At 34.7% G+C, this 27,295-nt stretch overlaps 1 protein-coding gene and 1 long non-coding RNA gene across 10 annotated transcripts in view; one reads left to right on the top strand and one right to left on the bottom strand.

Annotated features, from left to right (window-relative positions):
* STAP1 (signal transducing adaptor family member 1) overlaps positions 1–27,295 on the bottom strand; it is a 34,028-nt gene extending 6,733 nt beyond the window's left edge. For 5 of the 8 annotated variants that reach the window (XM_074344168.1, XM_045504706.2, XM_010967540.3 and 2 more), the window contains exons 1-8: positions 27,065–27,295; positions 18,207–18,278; positions 14,742–14,855; positions 12,615–12,671; positions 9,842–10,014; positions 8,248–8,376; positions 2,433–2,502; positions 409–505 (exon numbers count right to left, since the gene is read on the bottom strand). In XM_074344168.1, coding sequence (XP_074200269.1) covers positions 409–505; positions 2,433–2,502; positions 8,248–8,376; positions 9,842–10,014; positions 12,615–12,671; positions 14,742–14,855; positions 18,207–18,278; positions 27,065–27,184 — 832 coding nt within the window. In that variant the 5' untranslated portion in view covers positions 27,185–27,295. Of the gene's footprint in view, positions 1–408; positions 541–2,432; positions 2,503–8,247; positions 8,377–9,841; positions 10,015–12,614; positions 12,672–14,741; positions 14,856–18,206; positions 18,279–27,064 lie in introns of those variants that run through there. The other 3 variants (XM_045504707.2, XM_074344200.1, XM_074344205.1) reach the window with 2 other exon arrangements.
* On the top strand, positions 423–22,995 carry LOC141573750 (uncharacterized). Of its 2 annotated transcripts, XR_012499797.1 has the most exons (4): positions 423–555; positions 2,172–2,334; positions 8,278–8,384; positions 16,962–22,995. It is a non-coding gene; the product is annotated as an uncharacterized LOC141573750 (long non-coding RNA). The 2 variants fall into 2 exon arrangements; XR_012499795.1 differs by lacking the exon at positions 423–555 and having other exon boundaries at positions 1,155–2,334.

Raw genomic sequence — 27,295 nt, 5'->3', positions numbered from 1 at the left:
ACAGTGAAATAAGACCTCTCAAGTCATCTGTTGCCTAATGGCCAGTTCCTATTGTCTCCCCTGAAATCCTCATCCATTTTCATCTGTCTAGAGCATCTGACATTGCTGGCAGGCCATACCTTTAAATTCCCTGTTTGGTTTCTATGACTCTATATGAATGTGGTTTTCTTATCTCTGAACTTGTTTGATAAACGTGCCTCAGGGTTTTTTCTCTAGAATGGGCCCATGTTCTATCCATCAGAATTTATTGGTACTCCCTTATTTCACAGATCAGTGATAAAATGATTTCCAAATGGATAAATTTAAAATCTGAACTATAGTTCTACCTGGTTAGTATTACAAATCATATACGATTTTGTTTTGTTTTCTTTTGCTTTTCTTAATACAGCAGTGAAATGAAGAACATACCAGGGGTTTCATCAGTTGAATATATAAATGGTCGTAAATTTCCTCGAGTCTCCTTCACAAAATAATCAATGACACTGAAAAGATTTGGGAGTGTTACCTGTATAAAGAGAGTGAGAGAAGACTCGGTGTCACCTGTGTAAAGACAGAGTAAGAGAAAACTAAACTGAAAGTTAATGGAGATTACTGTGTATTTCCTGATCTCCAGAAAATTGTGTCAGTTCCTCACTTCAGTGGGTTACTGAATGGCCAAGGTTTTGCCTACCCATGCATTTTATTTCTCCTTTATAGCCGTATCTAATTCCCTGTTGAGAAATTACACCTTTCGCATTGGATACATTTTGATGGACAATAATTAGATACCCTGCTATTTTCCTGTTATTACATGAGAATGTGACTCAAGTTAGGCCAAAAAAACAAAAAACAAACAAACAAAAAAAAACCCTTCAAGAAATTTGAACTTGATAGAGAACCAAGAAAGGATAGCAGACTCCTAATCAGATGATACTTAGTATCAGTAAATACTTCCTAGTGTCTGAAGGCTTTCAAGCCTTTCAGTCATTCTTTGTGCTTCCTGTGTTCCTAAAATAAGTCCTTTTTTTTTTTTTTGCTTCAGTTAGCCATAATTGGTTTCTTCTGCTTGAAACAGAAGAATCCTTTAAAGCCAGCAAACTTAGCATTTTAATATCTCATTGTAACAGGATAATTTACTTGGCTAGGAGTAACTGAATTGTCTTGCTGCTCTGTAAACCAATATTTTTATGCAAGGAAAATCAGGTTAAACTTGAATATCCCTGGTAAACTTGAAGAGAAAAAAGAATTCACAAAATGACAACCCGGTTGGGGAGTATGAAAGGTAAAAGAGCAATCCAGGGTGTTAGCTTTCCTTACACTGGGGGCTGTTGGGCTAATGACAGATGAATGAGCCCCAGTTCACCAGCTGCAGAGACAGTCTTCCCTGACCATTGCTTCCAGTCACTTGGTTATTTGGATTATCCTTCTGCATTCTAATTCTGTTTCCTTCATTAGAATTTATGGAAAAGCCCATTCAGGCATGGACATGAGAACTAAAAAGCTCTAGGAAACATGGCAGAGACCTAAGTGGGGTATATGAAGTAGCAGCTGTCTGGCTCTTGGCAAAGGTCACACTGCACTCTGAGGGTTATAGTCAGAACATAAGAAATTCAACACTACACTCCCTTTCTCTGACCAACACAGTGGGCCTGGGGAGGCAGAGGCACTAGGAGCTCAGTTTTAGAGAAGATACCATGAATATCTTCAAGATCCATTGCTTCCATTTAAATGGTGTCACTTCCCTGGCCCTATCTTCCCACCACTGCAGCCTAAGATCACAGAGCTATATTCCCTTTCCCTAGAATACAGACCACTGTAAATACCAGTTTTTCCACCTGTGTAATAGGTGTTACCTCAGGGTAATGATAAAAATTAAATTAGATGGTGTAAAGTATTTAGCTCTGTGCCTAACAGTATGCAGTGGTTATGATATTTTATCATTAGCCCTATGATAAGTTGGTTGGGATAGGAAAGGGGTTGAAGATGAGGAAGAAATTCTTTCTTCACTATTTTGTCACTATTAAGAGGGGAATTTCTGAACAACTGCATAGTGTGATACATAATACAACTGCTGTATTAGAGGACTAGGCATTCAAAGATTTTTTCCCATTAGAGATAAACACATTGAAATATTACTTCTACTTGGAGGATGTAAAACAGATACTTAACAGAAATATTTTTCTCTCTCTGAGGCAACTGTTTGATGAAGATTTTCAGAGAAGTGGAAAGAATTGTTAGCAAATTATCTTCTACTCTGCCTCATTCACCTGCTGTCGCATCTCATTTCTCACCCTGTATGTCTGCCACCTTCGGGGCCTCCTAACGTGGCTGTTTTTGCCAACACTATTTTCTTAGGTAAGGAATATGCGTTTCCACCTTACTTTGTATTCTATAAGATAGTTTTGGGAGGAAGCAGGAGAAAATTAATCAACAATAAGGAAATAGCTACTTACAGGTTTTTCCAATTCAATAGTGTAGTTTTGTCCTACACTCATCACTTTGTAGTGCTTGATTCTTGGAAGGCTAAAATGAAAAGAAAAAAAAAAGGTTCATCTCCATTTGAGTATACTATTGGGTGAATCAAACTAAAGTGATTATAAAATATCACCTGTATAGTAAAACTATACTCCCATGATTTCAGTTTGGCAAAACACACACACAAACACACACACACACACACGTTTTTTGTTTGTTTTACTATTTACTTTTTTCCTATGTCTCTTTTTATAGGGTTATACACTAGGGATATAGGAAACCTGGGTCACTGAGTAGATGAATGAGAAGAATAACAGATGAAAAAAGAAACCAAGAACTAAAATCTTTCAGGCAGAAACTATTTTTTAAATGCTAGTAATTTACAAAGTAGACAATATAAAATCCTAAGTAGGTATATAAAAATCAAATATATATTCTCTATATTAAAAGGGAAGTAGAAAGAAATTCTGAAAGCAAATTACTTTCTTCTTCACCTCATCAATATTCCCATCAGAATGCCCTCAATGGCTGTTCTTCCTGCTAGCCATATACCACCCTGGATATCTTCTAACTTCAGGGATGCTTTAGAGATATGGAAAATGGTAGGTGTTAGGTACTAAATGAACACACAGGTGAGAATGTAAGTACAGTAAATGAATCCTAATGTATTCCTCTTCTGTAGTCACATGGCACTCTAAAGTATTACCATCCTAAATGCATAGTACTTTATTGACTATAACTGCTTTAGAACAAAATATATTCTATTCACTTTTGTACTCCAGCATTGGGCACACAATAAATATTTATGAAATTGAACTTTCAGAATATTGGGAACCCATCTCACAGTGCTATTTGCTAGAACTAATTTATACTGAGAGCAGTTGGTATGTTTGCCTTAAATTTCCTTGATTCATACAGCAACAGTATCAGGACCAAGACTTTCTAATGTTGAAAAATTAACGGCATTTATTACGCTTTTATTTGCTTGAAAAACAAACTAATTCAACATCTGTCCAATTTACAGAAGCTGCCTAAGCAAAATTGTCTGTGAGGTAAAGTTTGTCTACAGGGCTTCCCGTGTTCTTTTTCATCACTCTTGCCATTTCCAGATTACATTCCTCTAGGACAGAACTACAATTCTGTTTAAGGACTCTCTTATCTAATGTAATATCCAAATCTCTTAGTAGGACAGCATGTTGGAAAACAGCTAATAATTTTTTCCAATGGCTTTCTTATTCTAGAGCTTCACTCTCAAAACATAGGATAAAACCTAACCAACTCTCTTCCTTTCTTTAAAAAAAAAAAAAAAAAGAGAAAAAAGGTACCCCTTAATTGTAAGCCTTCAGGAATCAGTCACAGACTGGTGAAGGAAACTTTGGGACATAAGAGATCTTACAAGTACCCTCTTCTGGGTTGATTGGCTCTGGCTTATCTTTATCCCTATGTGAAAAGAGCTTTATAATCATACAGTTACCTTTGAAAATTCTCACCAATTCCAATTAGAATTCTTATACTTCTATGAAATAAGTGATTATTTTTCCTTGGAAGACTGATAGAAAGCTTGAAAGGTATGGCCTCTATAACCAGAAAGATCTAGGTTCAAATTCTAATTCTGTTATTTGAACTCTCTGAGCATTCATGTCTTCATCTATAAAATGGAGATGGTAAAGCCTTTCTCACAGGGCTATTGTGAATTAATGTTTGAAAAGTCCTTAGTAAAATGTCTGTCATATATAGACCCTCAGTAATTTATAACTACTTTTTAATAGTTTTCAAATGTATTGTTTTTATCTTAGTAGCTTCTGTAAACCTCAGCCTCTTCACTTGTAAAACATGGAAAATACTGTTTTAGTTTTTAATTGTGTCTGAAAGAAATGTTTGTCAGGCACTCAACAGAGTGCACACAAATGTACCCCATAAGTGTGGACAATGAGTTGTTAGTAGCAGCCATCATATCATCATCATCATTCATGGTAAAGCTGTGGGAGGAAAAGCAGCAAAAGTTAACAGGCTCTCTTGGAACTTTGATTAACAGGACTAAGTTCTGAGGCAGAAAGTAAGGTAGAAAAAAATTCCATTGAAGTCACTTAAATTTTGACTCTCTGTAAAAACCTGTGTTTTGCTTTCATATTTTGTTTTTCCAAAGGAATGAAGAGGGGAATAAAAACTTAGATTGATAACATTTGTTATATTGAGGTTTCCTGACTATGACCTCAAAAAAGAAGTAACTTATCTTTTTAAAAAAAACTGTGGCCTTAAATGTGGTTATAAATACTGTTCTTAGCTTCTGACCCCAATTTTTGCAGAGGAATGAATTTGGGGTCAGTATTTTCTATTGCTTTCTTGGCTAATGGCTTTCCACAGTGTTTGTTCTTCTAGCTTACACTGTACTCATAACAATTTTAAGAAAGCAAAACCACATTATGAAGTTTGTTGTAAGAATAGCTTTATGTCTTATGAATTCATGCACCACTGGGCTGGGTAAAGTTGGATGACATTTTGCATCATGAGAGGAGCTACCTGATAATTTGACATTGAATGACTTTTGCCTCTTCCTGAAAACTGTGATCTTCCCTCCCACAGTTGACTTGTTAACAGATGGAGATAACTTTACTTTCAAGTACTGCTTTGTAAACCAACTTGTCCTTTTCAGCTAGTGTTTTACCAGACACACTGGTCTAAACTTGCATGGCTGAACATTTCTCCTACAACCTGGAAAAGAATGACTTGGTTTTGTGGGTAGCACTGATAGTCTAGATTTCTGCCAAAGTCTTTACATTAAGTGCTACAGTCTAACAAGCTTAATTTCCTCTGCTCTCTACAATTCCTATTCTTCAAAATTAAGTGACCTGTTAAATAGAGGATATTAAATTCAGGCATTCTAAAAGACCTATGTTGAGGCATTAAAGAACATATATAACAATCTGTAACATCATAGATATATCTGGCTCATAAGGAATATTTGTGCAAAACCAGTTAAAATTTTTCTCAGCCACTTTCAGGTATAAATTATTCCCCCAAGCCTAAATAAGCACATATTCCAGTGTTAGAATGCTCTAGTTTGACCATTCTGTCACTCATTGCTTCCTAAATAAAAACTTTTGGTGGGGGGAATGGTCAGTTTTATGAAGTGTTATGCATTTTTGTGACCATCAGCTGTACAAAAGCATGAATTTCTATGAATTTAAACTGGAAATGTGTTTTCTAAAATTAGAATTATGTAACTTTGATATGAACTCCTTTGCCAGACTCTTATGAGATTAAATATAACTTAAACACAATACAAATAAAACTATGATGTTAAATTCATATTCTAAATATAGACACTCATTGCATTTGGTCACAACTCACATTTGCAGCAAAAAAGGTTATTTATCATAGCTCACTTGTACGGAAAATGCAAATCATAAGTTGGACTAATTTAGAACACGTTAAAATAGATCTTGCTGCTATTGTGCAGGAAATATATAAAGACTGTATATTTAGTCTTAAAAGAGCTGTTAGATCTCATGAATTTGTTCGTTTCATGCAGAACAATAAGCACAGAGTTCACATGCAAATAGATCGCTCAATCCAACCAAGAAAAGAACAGTATGAAGGAAAAAAGTTAATCACTTTTTTGTGTATCTAATTTAACTTTCAAGCAGTTAGATTTCTTTTTAAAAATCTGCAAGATAAATTCTAACTCAGTTTTACATACTTTTATTTTTAAAGGTGGAAGTAAGCAGTTAAAAGCATTTTATATTTTAAGTGATATTCAGTATCCTAAACCCTGAAAAAAGACAAGCTCCTTGACCAGGCTATACTAAAAAGAAAAATTCACTTTTCTCCCAGTTCTTCTAAGCTCACTGATATTTAATGGCAGTCATAACTTTTATTTCTTTTGGATTTGTTTCAAGATAGCCAGTTAAATTAAAATTCAAGTTAAAAGTGAGTAATCCATGATATTCTACCGTATTAGTTGAAAATCCAATATAGCAAATATTAGTCTATAATAAACAGAAAATAATGAAACCACAAGATAGTTGACATAGATATTCACTGTGGAAAAATACACACACACACACCCATAGATACTCTTACTTCATACACAGAACCAGGATTTGATTTACCATCTAACATTCTTGCCATCTATTCAGTGCACATGGCTAGTGTATAAAGACAAGTCTTAGTTTATATGAAGTAGTTGGCAAGTGAATGAAGCTTATTGGGCTGTGGCTTATACTAGCATTGCAGCCATATGCCATAATTTTAATTTTGCCCTGTAATGATTATTTTCTTTTTACTGTCTTTATTCACTTGTCAGTTTCTTCATATTTAATATGTTTAGAATTATTGATATTTACATATGGATCAGTAGAGAGATTCATTGATAGATATGGCCAAAAAAAACCCATAAAAAAAAACCCCAGAATATTATCCCCAGAAAGAAAGAAAGAAAGAATAGCAAATTCAAGAATCAAACTTCTGTTTAAGCTCTTTTATGAAAAATAATCATGTACTGAATATTTCCATTTAGGACAAAAACTCTATATTTTAATTATATTATCAGTTGTAAAAATGTTAAGTAAGGCAGAGTCCCTACTGAAATGCAAGTTTTTATAGACTCTGAGAGCTGGCATGGACTTTAAAAAATACAATGACCCTTACTATACAGAAAAATCAACTTTTGCATGTAAATGTTACTGACTTTATCAAAGGTAAACCATTTCACTAGAAAGGAATTCTTAACTTTGACAAAAGACTCCTAAGTGATTCTTTTTATGGTTAAGTCAGAGTATGTCACTTCTTTATTCATCACAGTCCAGGGGCCTCTCATGTCCTTCAGAGCATAACCCTTTTCTCCACAATAAGCTGAATGGCTTAGAGCCATCAGCCCCTACATCACCTCTGGAATCTCATCTACCTCTTTCTCCTTGCTCAGTCCACTGCATCTTCTTGTTTTTGAACAATCCAAGCCTTCTCCTACCTCTAGGCATCTATGATTCTTGCCTGGAATGCTCTTATCCTAAATATTTACACGCTATATTCTCTAACTTCCTTGAGGTCTCTGCTTAAGTGTAGGTTAATAAAGTAGGCCTTCCTTGACCACCCTGTATTAAAACAACAACAGCAACCAGAAACACTTTCTCTCTGTATCACCTCTGAGAGTTCTCCTCTCTCCCATCCTGCTTTATTTTACTTCCATAAAACTTATTATCATATCCATATTTTTAGTTATGTATTTTTTTATGGTCTATGTCTCCCTACAAAAATGTAGACTCTTGGGGGAAGGTATAACTCAATGGTAGAGTACATGCTTAGCATGCACAAGGTCCTGGGTCTGATTCCCAGTACTTCCATTAAATAAATGAATAAATGAATGAATGAATGAATGAATGAATGAATAAATAAATAAATAAATAATAAAAAATTAATATCCCCCTCCCCAAACAAACAAAAAAAATTTTTTTAAAGAATGTAGACACTATACACCAGGGATATTACTTTGTTTGCTCATGTACATCTACCTCAAATATTACTTGGCTCAATAAACATTTGTTGAAATGAGTGAATGAACAACAGAACTATATCCAGAACCAAAGTAATTTGCTCATTTTTCTTCTTCCCTACTACAAATATTAACCCTGTCTTTAGCACTGTTTGTATAACATTCCCTCCTCATTCTTATATTCACATTTTTAGCCCCAACAAAACACAGAACAGGTGCTGATATGACTTGTGTGACTTTGCTTTCTAAAGTGATACCATGCTTTTAATATCCATGCTTTTTTTTTTTTTAATTAAACGTACTCTATCTCCTGCCGGATGGTGATGGAATAGTTTCTACTGTCACTACCAGGCCTCAGGATCATATTTCCCAAGGAAGGATTCTTCTCAAGCATCTCAGTTGCTTCCTTCCGGGACACTGCATAAAAACATCTACAGAGGTGAGATAAAAAACAGATTTTTTTTAACTGCTGAAGATCATTACCTGAAAAAAATGGTACTGAAATAACTCTAAGAGCTGCAGTTATTAAATTTTCTTAAATTTCCCAGCTTTATTATTACAATGACAGTGATATAATTACTATTATTACAAGCCTGTGCCACAGTGAGTATGCTTATACTTAAGGCCCTCTTTCCCTCATCCCTCCAAAGCCTCTTTCTCTTTAAACAAGAAAGACCTGAAAAGTTATCACCTGAAAAGTATATATTTACCATTACCACTTGAAAATCTAAGATAAGGATTAACAATATATCCCCAGACTCAGTCTATAATAAGCTCTTGGATAAATAATATTTATTGGTGGTTTCTTTTCAGAAATACAAAAAATCTCTAGACATGCTTCTTGTATGGTCTCTGTCTTAAATAATTTATATTTGAGGGTATGTCTGAATTCACCCCTTTTGGTATAATATGACTTTCTAATGGCATTGGTGGCATTTTTAATGTGTAAAACTGTTAAAGTGCTTCTCATTTTTTTCAACTTATTTCTATAGTAAATATTGTGGTCAATGAAAAGCCTGTTTTTTCAACAGAAAAAAAAATTTGGCAGGATATGCAATACACCAAGGATGTTGAAAGAGAATATCTCTGGTGAGACAAAGGCTGATTTTAATCTTCTTTTTATTTAACTGTAATAAACATGTATTGTTTGTCTTATTGAGTAAAAAGAAAAAGAAGCAGTCTGTGTGAATTTTAACCTATCAGTCCATCAGCTGTCACAAGTTTCAGCTAAGAGAGATGATTGGCAGTTTTCAGTGAGTGTGGTACAGGTAGAATACGCATCAGAACCTGATGTCAAAAATGATACCAGGACAAGTTTCACTGACAAGAAGACCAAGATTCCAGGGTTCACACTCTTAGCCACACTTTTCAGCAATATAAGGGTTAAAAGACAAATGTAGGATGTTACTGACTTCAGCATGTTCTGTGCCTCTTCTTTCCCAACACCTTACACACTTGACACAGTGACTTCCTCAAAGTACAAGCTCAAAACTACTCACTGATCAATTGAATAAAACTTTCAGGTATGTTAAGTCTTCTGTATAATTTCCTGTTAGAAAATCAGTCAATCATAGAGTTGCATGGTGAAAAAAACATCCTTTTCCTTCCTTCTGCACAGAAGTTTTTATTTAGGTTTGTTCTTTGGAAAAAAATATCTATTTAGTCTAAAGGTGTGGGGGGAAGGGGATTTCCTTTGTGGTAAGAGGCTTGGTTCAAATCTGCATTTTGTTGATATGACTTAGAAGAGGAAATATAGCATGTACGCAGAGATACACTGTGTGTCCACAAGGCAGCTTATTGTCCTTGCTTTAATGAGTCCAATGACTAGCTCTCTTTGATAATTAGAAAATAATTTTAGTAATCTAATAAGTAAACTGGAGTTTGTGGTGCACTTACGCTGGCATAGGGTTCAGTACATCCACATAATCTTCAATTGGCTCCTTCTCTTTTTCCAGGGATGAACACGGTAACTGTTCTGTCTCAGTCCTCCTTTTCTTTTCTCTCTCTAGGACTTCATGCAGTCTAATTACTTGCCCAGGAAGGAGTGACACATGTAGGGGAACTGACAGCTGAAACCAATTAAAGCAGTAGGCAAACAAGAAAGACAGCAGAATAACTAACTGATTTTAGCAACGATGAGCCTGTTCTAGTCCTAAGGAGCTTCAGTTACTTGACAGAAATAGGTGGATAGGATCATGAATAGAAAATCTTAGTGTCTTAGAATTAAGTTGCTTCTTAACCAATTAGAACCTGCACAGGATACCTGATCTTCCAAGAAATTCTCCTTTTGGGCCCAAAGCAAAGTATGCCCACCTGGCACCATAAGCTGATTCAAGTAACAACAAACCTCTCATTTTTCACTCTGAGCTCACAAGATCTCACTGTCAGGGAAGTGCTAGCGCACCTGCAAGTTGTCCCACAGGTAACCTGGAACGAGCTCCACCAACCATATGGCAACATGGGGTTGAGATGGAACCAGTTATTAGATGACTGAGAGTCAGCAACAGATGGTCTATATTTTGGTATGTTTGTGTTTCTATTTTGAATTTTCACTCACACATTAGGTTTTTTAGAAAGTCTTTTCTAGAGTGTGCTTGGATTTAGTCTCCTAGGTTTTCATACCTCTCATTGAGACCTCATTATGACCAGCTATGTACTCTTTGAAGTTATAATCTGAATAGTAGAATTTTTTCTTTATGTGGCAATACCTAGCCTATATTTTGAGCCAGCCATGTCTGATTGTCATCTTGATCTCTAGAGTGGGGTCCATGCCTTCCAGGGGGTGTGTAAGAAAGTCCTTTGGAGTGTGGGATGAAAATACTAGAACTTCATTTTCCATTTATATATAATGTTGTTAATTCCTATTTTTGATTATATTTTAAACATATATGTGTATATATACAAATATATATATGAAATTTGAAATAAAAACTTATTAATAAGGGTACATAATCAAAAATATTTAGAGAAGATTCTTCTGGATAATTAAGCTACTAATAATCAATAAGACTATTCCCTTTTATACTAATGCAGAAAAAATAATAGACTGAGGAAAAACTAGTGAAACTGCTATTCCTTATTAATTGCTTATTATGTCCCAAGCTTTGAGCTATTGCAAATCCTCACAGCAATGCTACAAGATAGGTATTGTTATCCCTACTTTACAAAGGAAAATGACAGACTCAGAAAGATTAAATAACTAGTCCAGGGTCAGATAGCTAGAAAGTTGTGGAACCAGGACTCAAACTCCAATTTAATTAATTCAAAAGCAACCTCTCTGCACTTTCAACTATAGTCTGTGTTTCTCAGACTTCTACTAAAGTTCTCCTAACAACAGCATGGTATGAATGTATATAACAGAGTGACCTGGGAACATAGTAAAAACAACATTTATAGAGCACAATATTTGAGGTAACTTGTCATCTTTTGAAAATTCATGTGAATTTTATTTTAATTCTTTAATATGCCTATGTACATTTTAACTTAAAAAAATAGTGCTTTTAACCTTACCTCAAGGAAAAAAACTAAAAACAAAATTTTGGGGCCAAAATGTCAAGCATAATTAGTGTTCCAGGAAGAGGCACCCCATGTTTTTTCCAGTGGTTTTAGTGTACTCCTTGACACCTATACTTGTACCCCAGTATAAGAAGTGCGAGGCCACACACCAATGCCTTTCCACAACAGAGGGAGGAAATACAGTTCCCCAAAGAGTTTCTCTCTCCCCGCAAATCAATATATCTTTCACATACCTAACTGGTCCACTCTTCTAGCTTCCTATGACTTTCCTACATGGTAGTTGAACTTCCAACTTTTACTGGCTTTTGTCTAAGACAAAGGACCAGCATCCAACATCTTGGTAAAGTGCAGTGCTTATTTTATTGTGACTGCAAAGGCTTTGCTTAGAAACTAGCTTTGGATAAAGTCTGTATTTAACTGACCCTAACAAACATAGGACGCTTTCATATCCCCTAAGAGTATTAGAAAATACGTTGCTCTTTGGGGAGCTGGTTATCAAAGTACCTCATCTTTCTTAGACAGTTGCTACTGTGGCTTTATTTAAAATAATGGTAATTATTTTGCCAACAGTTAACTCTAAGCAGTAGATCTTACTATTTGTCTCAGATAAGATGCCACAGAGTTGAACAGATAAGCATCCCTTTCTCTTAAGACTCGCTAAACAAATGTTGAAAGATGACTTTTCATTTTGATGGTCTCTCCCTGTTATATTGTCTATGTAATTCATAAAATCTATCTCAGTTAGCATTTTATACATATATATTATATGAATAAGAAAGGAACTGGGAAGTATTTTAGCAGATGCTATGTAAGCTACAAATATCATAATATACAAAGGACCACTGTGTCAAAGGGATAAGATCAAAAGGTCTCCCTGACCACCTGTGATTTACTAGCTAGAATCATTCTCCTGTTGATTTTCTTCATAACAGTTATCACAATTTTAAACTATCTTGTTTGTTCTCTTGTTTATTTTCTTTCCTCTTTCCACTCACCCAATAAAAATATAAATTTCATGAGTAAGTGTAAGGGTTTATATCTGTCCTTTTCAATTACTATAACTTCAGTCCCTTTCACTCTGGATGGTTCATAGTAGTTACTCAGTCAGTATTTGTTGAATAAGTGAATTAATCAAAAATAATGTCCTTCTTACTTCTGTTACTGTGAGAATGAAACCTCTCCATTCTTCCCCACTTTCTGTGTTCTCTGTCTAAAGATGAAGACAAAAACAAAAACAAAAAAGAAAAGAAAAGTCATGAATGACTGTTAGCATTAATACATTTATTGACTTCAAATAACTTCAGAATTTCATATGATTGTTTTATAAAACTCAAAATACGTAAGCCATCAAAACCCAGCAAGATTGACAAAATGCATGTTCTTCTATTGAAGCACATTGCTTTAAGAAAACAGTTGTATTTTTAAACCACTTAAAATCAGTTAAAAGGAAGAAACAATTCATTTTCCTTTTGGCTTTGAATTATTAATGTGTATTTGTTGTGAAATATTTCAATACTGTTTTCTTTTATCAGAAGACAGAAGTACATAGCTTTAGTGTATTTGCTTATTGTACAAATTTACTTAACTCAAAAAGATTTAAATGTTAGCACACTTATTTCTGCAGTATTTCAATTCATAGTTACTCCCCCACTGGTATTTAACCCTGACTGGCTTTAAGTTTGGGGCAACCAGGTAGGACCAATACAGTTACTTCCAATTACCTTATTAGTTAGTAAGTTACCTTAGAAGCTTTCAATTCATAGCTCTAAATACTACTAATACAACCAACATTTATTAAGTGCTTATAAGTGGCAGCTACTGTTCTAAGTATTTCATACGTATTAACTGATTCAATCTTCATGGCAACTACACAAAAGTTACTTTTTAAAAAGAATTTTTACAGTGTTCATTTAACAGATACTTATTGAGTGCCTTTATGTGCTGGTCACTATTCCATGTACTGGTTTACACTAGAGAACAAAACAAAAATCCTAATTCTCATAGGGGTTAGAGTCTAGCAAGGAACAATAAATTATAAACATAACCGTGAGTACATGTTACGGTGTCAGATGGAAATAAAAGAAATTAAAATATAGAGCAGGGTTAAGAGAGATTAGGAATGCCATTCGGGCTCATGGGAGGGGAAAAGAATTGCAGTTTTTATGAAGTGGTCCATGTAGGCCTCAGTCAGAGGGTTACATCTCAGTTAAGACTTCAGAGGGAAGAATCCAAGGCAATAAAGAGATTAAGTAGGTTGCCTATGATTATACACTAACAAATAAAATAGTCACGCAAACTTAGGTCTCTGACCCCAATCTTGTGCTCTAAACCAGCACATCAGAATCATCTAGAGAGCTTGACTAAAATGCAGATTCTGAGGCCCAGGTTAGGAGTGGGGCCTTAGTAGATTCCTGGTAGATGAAAGCTTAATGACCAATGCTTTCAAGGTCAACTCCAACTATACCCTATTTAATGGCAAGTTATTCTCTTTCTGTTGTAGTTGTGGGTTGACTTTAAATGGCTCACTTTCAATGCCAATTCAAAAAAAATTTTTTTTTCTATGTAGGTGCTGAGTATATAGCAGTGAGTTTAACAAACAGATCTCTGCCTATTTGGAGATTAGAGTTTTATGAGATTTATTTCATATATCACAAATTGTGTACACCTAATATGCAGTTCTCATTCAAATTTTCTAATTGTCTTGAAATGCTCTCTATAGCTTTTGTTCTGTTTTCTGATCCAGTATCCAATCCAGGATCACACACTGCATTTAGCTGTCATGACTCCATAATCTCCATAAATAGGAACAGGTGTCCAGTCTTTCTTTGGCTTTCGTTACACTGGTATTTTTGAAGAGCTTAGGCCAATTGCCTTGCAGAATGTCTCTCAATTTGTTGAAATGTGAATTTGTCTGATTCAATGGTTCCACACATATATCATGTTGGATAGGTCTCAGAATCATCTGGGAACTCAGTGAATGCCAAGTCCCTGAGTGCCAATTCAAGAACAACTTTCTAAAAACACCAGGTGGGATCTCTGACTTTCTCAGAGGACAGCAGTATATGGTTTCAAAGTGCTTGTCTACTAAACAAGTGAACATGCTTTTTCAAATCTCTGTTTAGGAAACTATAGTTCTTGGCAAAGGCAGGAAATATTAACAAAGTATAAGCCTTGGCTGCTCCTCTTATAATTCCTCTTTACCTCAGCCACCAGGTTTAGAAAAGGTGAATGCTATTTATAACCGGAACTTGTTTCAGACTAATTTCTGCTTCTCACTCACCTTCAAGTGCACTTCCTCTTTTGGCAAAACAAGGGTGAATTTTGCACAATTCTTTTCAGTTGAATTCTGGTCAGCAAGGCATGTGAGGTCTATTATGTCTAACTTGTCAACATACTGCAAAGATACAGGGAAATCTCAATTATTTCATGGGTAACATACGTTAGTTCTAGCAGGAAGGACAATTGGTAATATCTTCCTTTCAAGTTACTTGTACCTGGTGTGATACCCTGGTTTGCAGCTGGGCATCACACCCCTTCCCAATCCAGAGGGCATTTGGAAATGTATTTTGCGGTGGTGGGTTTGATTAGCTCATACAGGTTTGCAAAAGCCAATTGTTAAATTTTCAGCAGTTTTGAAAGATGCTTGTTAAACATGGCCATTATTAAAAATTAAATTAAATAAACATACAAGTAAATAAATTATATTAACAACAGGTAATTAGAATTCAAAACATCATTTTCTGGTTATATTACTGCATAGCACTCTCTAAGCTCTTGTGTTTATTTATGTCTTCATTTCTGTGAAAATATTATACACTAGAATACTGTGCTTCTGTACCTGTCTTTCCAACCCCATGTTCAGTGAGGTAACATTGATAGGTTGAAATTGGCCATGGTGGGAGTATTTACACCATGGAAAATGACAAATCTTACAAATTACAAATTAGGGCTTGATTTATTGTTTTGTTAAGTGTCCAAGGGGCCAGCAAACTTTTCTGCAAAGGCTAAACAGTAAATGTGTTAGGCTTTGAGGACCACATGCAGTCTTGTTGCAAATTCTTGTTCCTTTTTTTCTTTAACAACACTTTAAAAATGTAAAAGAAAAACATTCTGAGCTCACAGACTGTATAAAATCAGGCGGCAGGCTAAATTTGGCCCAAGGGCTACATTTTGCTGGCCTGCGGTCTGGACTCTAGGAAGTAAAGAGGAAAATATTAATAATGCAGATGAAATTTTAAAGTTTGTTGTGTCTGAAGCTTTTTAATTGTAAACAGAACATAAAAATGATAAAATATTCTTCCATAATTCAAAAATTATCTCATTTAGCGAAGAAGTTGCTCATATCATTACAAATAGGTGACATTCTGACATACATAATTGTTGCTTTACTTTCATTAATGTAAACAAAACCATTGGCCAAACTTCATGTCAAATATGTTTAATGACAATACAATAATGTTAGTAGGGAAACAGCAGATTGGAAAACAACTCCATTTATCAAATCATGATGAATTGCAGTCATAGTTGGCTACAGATACAGGTTTAGAAAAATCAGCAGAAGTATTCTGTAAGAATTAATTGCCTGCATGGAAATTACAGTAAAGAATATTGTGTATTTTATTTTTTAAACTGTATACTATACATTCTTTATATCAGTAATATTTATAATAATATTATAATATACATATAATAATATGTATATATGTGTATATATTCATACATTTTTTCAGAAAGTCATTGTTCATCGTTTACCATATGCCATGGGTTATGAGGATCCTATTAAGAAATTCCTATATTATTCCAGTATAATAAAAATATTTCTTTTGAGCAATTGGCCTATATGAATTGGTCTGTATGCAACTGGTCAGACTTGCTCTGTAGTATAGAAAGATTAGGACCATCTCTAGTAAATGTAGTAGGGTTTTTATGGTGTAATTTTTTGCTAAATCAGCCTCTTTCTTGACTTCTTTTTATCTCCTTTCATTTTACTCTCTATTATGCCCAATATAACCTATTTACTCTATTCTTGTGAATATGATTCTTTTATTTTCTGAATAAGGTAAGGCATAAAAAATAAGTAAATAATTTTGTTTCCAGAGCAATTCCTATATTGGTGAGGCTGAGGGTAAGTTTGAGTTGACCTATTTCTTTTTTTTTAATACTCTCCCTGCCTTTAAATATTTTTTTCTTTAAAAATATTTCTTCAATAACAAAAAGCAATTAAAAATGGAAAGAGAGATATAAGGGAAAGGGGACAAAATTTTAAATTACACAAGAATCTTTTTCTGATAAATTGTCTAGGTTAAGCTAAGTGAATTTTTCTAAGATAAAGGAGGAAGCAACAAAGGAAGAAGTGGAGGAGTTAGATAGGGTGCCATAAGCTGATCTGTTGATTAGAAGAAAGGAAGTCATATCTTTGTGTTTTTAATTGTAGTGCTGAAAGAGCCTTAAAGGTCATCTGTCTAATCTAGCTGCCTTCTGTTGCTTGAATCTCCCCCAGGGTATCCCTTCATGCAGTCATCCAGCCTATACTGGAACATCTTGAACAACATGGAACTCACAGTCTGCCTAAAGACCAGGCTCTCAGTCACTAAGCTGCACCTCCTCTTGCCATGTACTGGGTGAATAATTACCATTAACTCTCTCACATGTGTGTATTTTACAAGGTTTAGACTAAGGTCTTTTATATTTTCGCTGACATCAGTGGGAAGCTGGAAGGCACAACAAAGAAATTAATTTTGTTAAAATTTCTTATGGTATTTGAAACCACCTTTATATAAATCTTGTCTATCCAGAACTCTGATGAAAGATGACCATTTTAACTTTGTTTTCTGTTTGTTTTCGTAAATGACTTCTGGTTAGTTTACCAATAATGGTGCTGAAATGCCTGCAGGTGAACACATCATACAGGCTCTTTTGCTGTATCTTTCATTAGATCTGATCAAGTAATAAAGATGTCCTAAGATGTGTGGGCTACTGCATCCATGGTCTAAAGTGTTTATATTTCAACAGGTTACTGAATCATAAAATCTCTTAAAAGCATAGCATTCCAAGCTAGGCATGCATTTGCTACTAAAATGCTACATTTTATTTGTACAAAAGAAAAAAGAAATACATAGTTTTCAATTTTTTTGGACAAATTGAGATATAAATCAATTTTTTAAAATTAATACAAATAAATTATCTCAATCTCTTTATTGTTACACTCATGCTTGAGCTCTTAGAAGTCGTTTCATGGGGTATGTTTGTATCTTTCTAGAAAAATTAAATTGTGACATATTGTATGTTATAAGCTTTGGGGATCATCTAGTTCCCTTCAGATTATAACTGCATGCTACAGCAAGATTAAAAGTAGGGAAAATTAAAGCTATCACCTGGTATTAGGCAATATGAATCCAGATGTCCTGCTAAAGTTTTCACTTTTCAACTAAGTTTTTATTAACAGGATCAGCAAGGGAAGAATGCAAAATTAAAAACATGAATTAATGCCTTCTTCTGAGTTACCCAGGAGATTTTACCATGGGTCTTGGAATTGATATCCCTCACAGATACAAATTTAAAAAAAAAAATCTACCCATTGTACATTTTTGAAAGTTTTAAAAAAATCTTTTGGGGGGAGGGAGGCAAATTTCTTACTTAAGTTGGTATACTGGAACATCTTTACTCTTGGAAGACAGTGAATAATAAACTATACGACAAGTTGTGTATAGGGAAAAAATTAAATCAGCTGAACATGTCTACTTACTATTGTACTTTTTTTGTCGGTATAAAAGAAAAGTGTAGTTCCTCTCAACTCTGTCCAATAATGTTTATACTCCTGCAGGAAAGAAATTATAAGCATTATTTCCTTAGTGTATATTCAACTATTTTCCTCTTGATACTTCCCTTTGTAACTTTCTTAATTGCTGTGTGGTATAAGTTTCCTTTTTACTATAAGATAAATCACCCACTTTTTATGGCTTAATGTAACATTTAATTCTTGGTTAAATCCTTCACAAATGTATTTTAGTATGAGGTGTGATGTGGGGTTGTAATTTGATCTGTGTTTAAGTAGATCATTTTCCAAAACTTTCCTCATTAAGATGCTTGACTTTTTATGCAGTTTCAGTGGAACCTTGCACCTGTAAGAGGGGCCTGTATAAGGGGCCAGGTTAAGACAAGCATTTAGTATCTTCCTTCCAAGACAGTTGAAAGGACTGAGTGAAATACACATAAATCACTTAGCACAGTACATGGTTCATAGTTTAGGTTTAATAAACAGAATATATATTTATATAGGTCAAAGAAATATGAGCAATTGATAATGATAAAAATAACAATCAAAACTGAACTTTGAAGTTCAAATTTCATTCATGTGGTGAACATTTCATTATTAATACATTCACATTATTATGAGTTCTATAGAAATACAATTTTTTAAGTTTAAAATATTTAAATTACCCAGTCAGACACTCACTCAAGTGAAAGGCTACCTAGATAAGAACTTACATTCTATGAAGATTGGCTGTATTACAAAAGAAGGGTAAGCGGATTTTAAGAATACAAGAAAATTCTTCCACATATAAAGACTTACCATCATACTCAGCTCTTTGCAAAAGTATGTTTTAAAAACCTCCAGTCAGTTTCATAGAAATGTTGATCATTCCTTCCTTTAGAGTTTAATAAGCTGAATTTTCGTAACATGTTGGATTGTCTTGACTTACATTGACGATTAATGTAAGAAAATCATAAGAAATGTTTTTCTTTTGCTTATAAATATGAAGACACTTATATATTATGATATTTTGTGTTTTTTTAATACTGTCATATCATTTATCCTTCTTTTGACCAGCAAAATATTTGTCACCTCTTCAGAATTTATATATTTATTTTCTCAAATAATGGGAATTCTATAACCCGTCTTACTTTTATTTTCCTTGGCTCTCATGAAGCCCAAGATTAAATTCACTCTGAATTATAGCAAGCATCTTTCTCATGTTCTTAATAGAACTATTTCCTTCTTTTGTTTTCATGGTGGATAAGGTGCTATATTAGTTAGTTTTTGTGGTGTAACAAGCCACCCTAAAGCATGTGGAGTAAAACAGCAAATATTACCTATTTCTCATCATTCTGTGGCTGGCTGATGATTCTCTGGATCTGGGTATATTTGGCTGTGGCTGAATGGTCTAGGGTGCCCTCACTCACTTGACTGGGGTTTCAGCTGGGAATGGAGAGTGAGTGTGTGTAGTATAATAAAAAGTATATTTAGTCTTAGTCCCCAAGTTCCTGGCATAGAGATCCTAAAACACTTAGAATTTTCTAAGTGATAGGAGTGTCTTTATTATTCACAATGAGCCCCGTTACATCATACTTGAATTTATACTAATGATGTAACTTAGGATGGGATCCCTAAATAGCTTCAGGATAGGTCTGGTCACCAAAAGAACAAATGATTAAAGGGTTGGAACTGTCAGCCCCACCCATCAACCTTCAGGAAGAAGGAGGGAGTGGGCCTGAAGATTAAGCTTTATAAAAACCTTGAACAGCAAGATTTGATGAGCTTCCACATGCCAAAAGGGTGGTGTAGCCCATCTCCACAGAGACAGAAACACCTGGGCTCGGGACCCTTCCAGACCTTGCCCTCTTCATCTGGCTGTTCAATTGTACCCCTTACCAGTAGATGTAAGCAAAGTGTCTTCCTGAGTTCTGTGAACCATTCTAGTAAATTATCAAATCTTACGAGGGAGTCATGGGAACCCCTGATTTATCGCCAGTCAGTCAGAAGCACAGGAGGTCTGGGACTTGTGACTAGTGACTGAAGTAGTGGGCAGTCTTGTGGACTCAGCTCTTAACTAAGCTGTGGGGTCTGCCCTAAATTTGGGTAGGTAGTTAGTATCAAAATTGAACTGAATTGTTGAATACCCAGTTGATGTCCAGAGAATCAGAGAATTGATGGAAAACACCCCAGTGAGACAACTGGAGTCGTACTCCGTGTGGTTTCACCTTCCAGTCAGCTGACCTAGACTTGTTCACGTGCTGGCAGAAGGATGCCAAGGAGCAAAACAGGGCAAAACCCACTGTGCAAGCACTGTATAATCCTCTGCTTTTGTCACATTTGCCAAAGCATGACCCAGTCCAAATTCAAGGGGCAGAACAATAGACACAACTTCTTTATGGAAAGAGCAGAAAAGTCACATTTCCAAGTGCATACAGCAAGCCTTGAACAAATTGATAGTAGTCCTGCAGCAATCTACCTCAGGGACAGAGTTGGAACTTGGGGTAAGGTTTCCCTGTCCAAGCCCTGTGGTCGTTCCACTTCATCCTACCTCCCAACAGAGAGCTGGCGATAATGTAATGTAATGAACCTGCTGATGCCTCCTGAACCAATTACAGATTACCGAAGAAAAGGACAATTTAAAAGGGCATAGGATTAAAGGATTGGACATAGATGGTCCCCAAAGAAGCAATTATAAAACTGGGCAGAGTTTCTTCCTCTTGTCTGAAATCCAGATGCCAATATATACCTGACACCTCTCGGAGTCAAGCAGTTTAATAAGGCAAGAGAACAAACCTTAATTTCAACCCCATCAGAAGTCTTTTTTCCCTTTTATTTTCATATGGAATGCATAGTGTTAACAGCATTAAAATAGCCCTTTTCCTGGTTTCTCCGCTGCTTTCTTTCACCCCACTTTATTCCACACAGTACTCCTCGAGGGAATTATCTCCTCCACAGAGAGTAGGGCTGAGAAATGTGTGAGTTTAGAAGGCAGTATGCTCAGATCAATCCCTTCCTGTCCTATTCAGCCTACCAGGACAGAGTGGGCATTCTGCTCTGTTCCCTGCCATGTGGCAAAGGACCTCCAAGAGAGGCAGGCTGTGGCTCTTAAACTGAGTCAGTGATTCAAAGTACTACCTAAGTGACTCAATGCTACCTAAATCTGAGGTAAAGTATTAGCACAGTTTTGGCCTTAAATCTAAACCATATATTGATAGATTTTATTAATAATAAAAGTAATGAATTGATCTTCATTTGTGTGATTCCTATGTCTTGATTTTCACCTGCTTTCAAACTAGGGAGAGGAAAAATCCCAACAAATGGGTATAAAAATGTATAGGGCAGGGGACATGTGTGTAACTGCTAATAGAGTTTCTTTTTAGAATGATGGAAATGATCTAGAACCAGATAGTGGTGATGGCTGCACAACTTTATGAATATATTAAAAGCCACTGAATTGTAAGAATAAGTTCAATGTTAAAGGACCAAGAATAGAAGTAGGGAAACCAGCCTCCTGCTATTGCCTCATAGAGTTGCTGTTGAAGATTGAATTGAATAGTCATGTATGGAAAGTACATAGGACCAGTGACATAGCAAGGGTTCCATAAATGTTGACCAGTGGAGGGTGGGGAAAGCATGGCCTCATCACTCACATTATTGACAGATGCTTCACATTTTTTATTATCCATATAATAGTACTCTTTCCACATGGTGATTTGTATGTGTATGTGACAATGGTGGCATCTAAAAATCTCTAAAGCAGATCTCTTTCAGTGAGATTATGTACAAGAAGGAGAAGATATTTTGTAAACCAGAATAGTGAAATCCATTGTCACTTCTATATAAAATCACCCTTTCATTATTGTCTTAATATATTGAAAACTGCATTGAGAAAGTTGGCTTGAAAAGTTGTTAACCTATACTGTTTGTTTACAGAACAAGCAGGTGTTCTGGAAAAACCATGAAAGTGTCTAGTCACTCTGAAAAATACATGAACTTTCTCAGAATGACTTGAGATTAAATAATAAAATAATTCAAATTTATCTTGGAGCTTTTTAAAAAACATGACTCTCTCTTTCAGGCTTTCACATCCTGCTCTAGAGGTAAGTCTCTGAATGCAAGGAGGAAGTCAAGGCTACACTGTATTTTGGAACTAGGATGGGATGAGAGAGAGTGGGAAGGAGATTGGAATGTAGGCATATTGGTTAGAGAACTTAATCACAGGTTTTGTGGTTTTACTGAAGTATGACATCCAAGATCAAGTCCAAACCTGAGAGTCTATGATTCTTGAAGGAAAAGAAAGCAAGAGAAAGCTCTACAGTTAAAGTCTACCACTCTGTTCATCTTCTTAAATAGCCTCACTAGTATTAACTTGCCATAAGACAGAAAAACTAAAATCACTAATAGCAGTCAAGGTTTATTGCATTCCCTCTGTGTGTACATGCAGACGTGCATCTGTACTCTTGAGATAAATTATAGAGGTGTTCAGTCATGAGAGAATTCTATGAATTGGGTAGAATTAATGAGGCAAAAAGGAGTTTTATGGTAAACAAATATATAGATTCATAGAAAAGAATAAGGAGGGTTTATTAGATTGGGAAAGAAGCAAGAAGAAAGGCATTAAGCTGAGAAAAAGGCAGCGTGGAAGTAAAGTAAGATTAAAAATATCAGTAGGCCCTGTGAACGCCAACCACAGCCACAAACCTAACAATAGATCAAACTTACGTTCAGTGTGCAGAGACCTGCCAGTCACAGTCTTGATTTAGTTTCTGATAAGTGCTCCTGAAAACCAGTATAATCTGAGTCATCTATAAATATCAAACTCAATGATCAACATCTAGGTATATATTTATATCTACAGAGATACATAAATATTTTAAAAATTAACTTTGAAGGACACATTTTTGAATGAAATACATTTAACATAAAGTTTCTTACTTTTAAGCAGTCATTTGTGTTCAGTTGCTGAAGTAAGAAAAACACTGAAACGGGACTTTTGGATTTATCACTAGCTTTGTAATCATTAGATGACTTTGTATTTTGACTTTAAGGTCATAATCTCATTTTTCTTCAATTAAACAAGAATTTTTCAAAGTCTGCTGAGCTCACTGTTGAGCTCAATGTGATAAAGAATCTAGTGACTAGACATTCCTAACGTTTGGAAACCGACCATCAAAATGAAATTAGACTTTAGTTTGAAAGGCAGCATGATGTCAAAGTCTTTGCAATAAAATCCAAGCTAGACTCTTTAATGATGAGAAATCTTGAACATAAATTCTGTGAGCAACAACTCACTCATCTGTGAAGTGTATAAAATAATTTCTACCTGGAAGAGTTACTGTGAGATCAGAGTGACAGGACATTAAGAGCTTAGCATGGTATCTTCCATACGTCAACACCTCAAGAAAATATACCCCTTTTTATGTAGTCCATTTGATCACTACAGCAACCCCTTCAGTTACTCAAAAGTGTATCCATTTTACAAAACAGGAAACATATTAAAAGATTTGAAGGAATTGCCCAAGTTCTGCAGTAAGACTGATACTTCTGTCTCCTTGCCCCAGTAAAAAGCTCCCATTCTTTTTCTTGTGAGTAAAGTGCCTTTGCTTAAGGACGAATGTTGTATAGTGGTCTCCAAAGTGGAGCACATAAACCCCAGAGGCATACAAGGTGATCCCATTGGGGAAGAAACTTTTAGAATGTCTCATTATATTTCATTTATTTCATCTTTTTAATTCCTTTTTTGCATATAGTTAATAATTTGTTTGGAGGATTAGTATAAAAAACTCACATATAATTTCTAAATAAATTAATATTCTTGTATTAGAGGTCTGTGCTCAAAAATGTTTTCTTGAAAGGAGTGTCTTATTTTAAAAAATTGGAGATTACTAGCATAGAGAACTATGTTTGAGAGCACAATAGAAATAGCCCTGAAATGTTTCAAATAGAATTAGTGGCAATTAGAAGACTAGTCAGAGAAATGTTCTTTTGGTGTTATTGTGATGACTGTATTCTGTGTCCAGACTAATAAGAGGACTTATTACACACAATGTTTTTAATGTTAGCACATCACAGATTGAAGAAACTATGAGATGTTGCCCAAACTCTCTTCTTTTCAAATAGTTCCACAAAAAATGAGAATTTTCTCCATTTGGAAGAACTGTGATGCCATTGGTATCCCAGTGTGGAATTTAATAGCTTTTATTATTGAATAAACCTTCCCAATCAATCTAGAATTCTAGTGTTGTGGTTTAAGTAAATCTTTGCACATTATCTTTTCCATGAAGATTGTGTACTTTTAATGAGTTCTTGACCTGGAATCCATGGACTTTTTGGCTCTGCATGTAAAATGGTGTATGTTAGCTCTTTTTCCTGGGGGCAAAGCTCCTTAGTTCTTAAAAGTGCGCAAAAACAGCTAAGAAATACCTCTCACCGTGTAATCTTCCTGTAGAACAGATTATTCCCCAGTTTTATTTTTTCTAGCTTAAATGTCCTGAATTCCTTCAGCAGAGAACTCACCGAACAATTCTGCAGAGCCTCCCAGCTTCTTCTAGCCCATAAGCTGGAAAGGTGACCTTCTTTATACCGTCGGCTCACCTCCATTTCAAAGATTCCCTGGCCCACTATTTTCCTTCACTTTTTCTCATCACTTCTACTTTCAAGCACTCTACTCATCACTGTAGCTCTCCTTTGAGCTGTGTTACTTGTGGATTCAAAACTGATTTTTGTATGTTAATAAGAATGTGATAGAAATAGAGGGATGGAGGAATAAATTAGGAGTTCAGAATTTGCAGATACTACTATATATAAAATAGATAAACAACAAGGTCCTACTGTATAGCACAGGGAACTATATTCAATTTCTTATAATAGGCTATAATGAAAAAGAATATGAAAAGGAATATATATGTATAACTAAATCACTATGCTATACACCAGAAATTAATACATTATAAACTGATTTTATTATAATAAAAAATGTAATAAATAATAAAATGGAAGGAGAATGAATCTAATCTTTAGTGTGAACTGGGTGTTTTACATATATTATCCCTTCAATCCTTGAAACCACCCTGTTAGTAGACATTACTGTTGTTCTCTTGTTCTTTTCCCTGACATATAAGTAAAAGATACTTTGCTATGAATTCAAGTGGAAACACAAGTTAATTTCATGAGAAATATTTACACCTATTGTTTATTCCTTCCATTTCAAAGCATACTTTCTAAGAAAAGTTAGAGTAGCATTCAGGTGAGTCATTACTCCTTACTAAGCCAAGCCTCATGAAGGTAGGATCTTTGAGTTTTACTCATATTTTACAGAACTGAGTGTGATGCTTGGTGCACAAGAGGCACATTATAACACTCCTTAAATGAAGAAATTCATTAAACATCTACTGTATCCCAGGCATTATACATTGGAGGTAAGTCATATTCTCTTCATTTTACAGTTGAGGAAATTGTGCCTCAAGAAGATTGAGTAACTTGTATAAGATCACAGTCTGTAAATGGCCAAGCCATCAGGTAAAGACATATTTTATTGACACTCTGAAATTTTGTTTTTTCTGCTAACCGTACCAGTGGAATGCCTTTTTTAAACACTAAGAGGAGCCCAGTATCAGAAACAGTTATTGTAAATACTTTGGGGAAGAAATTCAATGAATAATCAAATTTAAATTATAATTTAGAAATTTCTTTCTCCCTACTCCCCTTTCCTGGCAAAATGTAATAATGTAGCTAACCCATGGTAACAAGATTGAACTCATTTTAAAAAGCACATAGGATCAATCAAAAAATACTCCAGTGTAACTGACAAATATTACTATGTTATATATTTTTATGTTTAACACACATAACAGTACAAATTACCATGTCTTTACTCTCCAATAGTAAATGATCTGATTATATATGCAAGAAATATGAATATGTTATTATAGATATTTTTACCTACATAATTTTTTCTAAGCATTAATTAATCCTCAGAAAATGTTTTTGTCATTATTAAACATTTCTTATGGCATTCCTCAAAACACTTAAATTTTTCTAGTTTCAATTAATATTAAAATTTTACAAAATTTGGCCTAAGTTTATGATTTCTTTTTTCTTTAGTAACACTTTCATGTTTCTCCAATTAATTTCAAATTATCCACAGTTAGTATTTCAAAAGCACTGATTTTTAACTAAGTATAAGTTTTCATTTTTACGTTTATAAAATACAAAATGCCTTGTGAGTTTCCTTAGTGAATATACTTATGTAGTTTAGTGTATATACTATGCATAGAGCAATCAAAGTATTATCTTTTAAAATCACTGTCTTGAACAGTCTTAGAACATATAACTATACATAATGTTAAACAGTATCAATTTTATCACTTCTATAATTTTTTTCAAGTTTATCATAAAAAATAATCTGATCATCATATGTAAACTTTAATCAACTGACAATAGTAGCAGAAGGTTTAATTTCAATCATAGTATTTTATCTTAATGGTACATGTCATCGTGGAAGCACAGTAGTAAACTGCAGAGAAAAATATATAGGAAAGATTTTATCTTACAAGCTAAATTCTTGTGATATTTAAATAAATTCCTTGGAAATTTAGGATTTTTTACATTAGTGGCTTAACATTAGAACCTTATATTATTATACATAATACACACATATATACACAAATGTGTTTAAGCCATACATTGTATTTAAATTATGAAAACTGAAAACCTGTTTCTGCCCTCAAGGAAGAGGGTTTAATCCCAGCAGAAACAAGAAGGCCCTAGTAACATCATATCACTATGAAATAAATTTTATATTAAGACAGAAGCTTCTAGTTCAACATTGTCATCTATGGACTTACCTGGTATTCTGACCGCTTGACTAATAAAAAACCTTCAAAGTACAAGGGTAGAGCAGTAATCTTTGATCTTTCTTGGAAGATCCTGCGAGGAGCTGGTTTCGGGGGCTTCTTAGCCATCATACCCTCTGGTTGGTATATGGTTTGTTTAACTTTATCCAGTCTCAAACAAAATGAGATCTTCCTTGTGTAAGAGGAAAAGGCAACTGTTTAAAGAGGAAGTCCCATCTCGAT

Source organism: Camelus bactrianus, chromosome 2 (assembly GCF_048773025.1).
Source record: "Camelus bactrianus isolate YW-2024 breed Bactrian camel chromosome 2, ASM4877302v1, whole genome shotgun sequence".
Taxonomy (NCBI): Eukaryota; Metazoa; Chordata; class Mammalia; order Artiodactyla; family Camelidae; genus Camelus; species Camelus bactrianus.
Note: the sequence above shows the minus strand (reverse complement) of the source record. Positions and strands in the feature narration are given on the sequence as shown.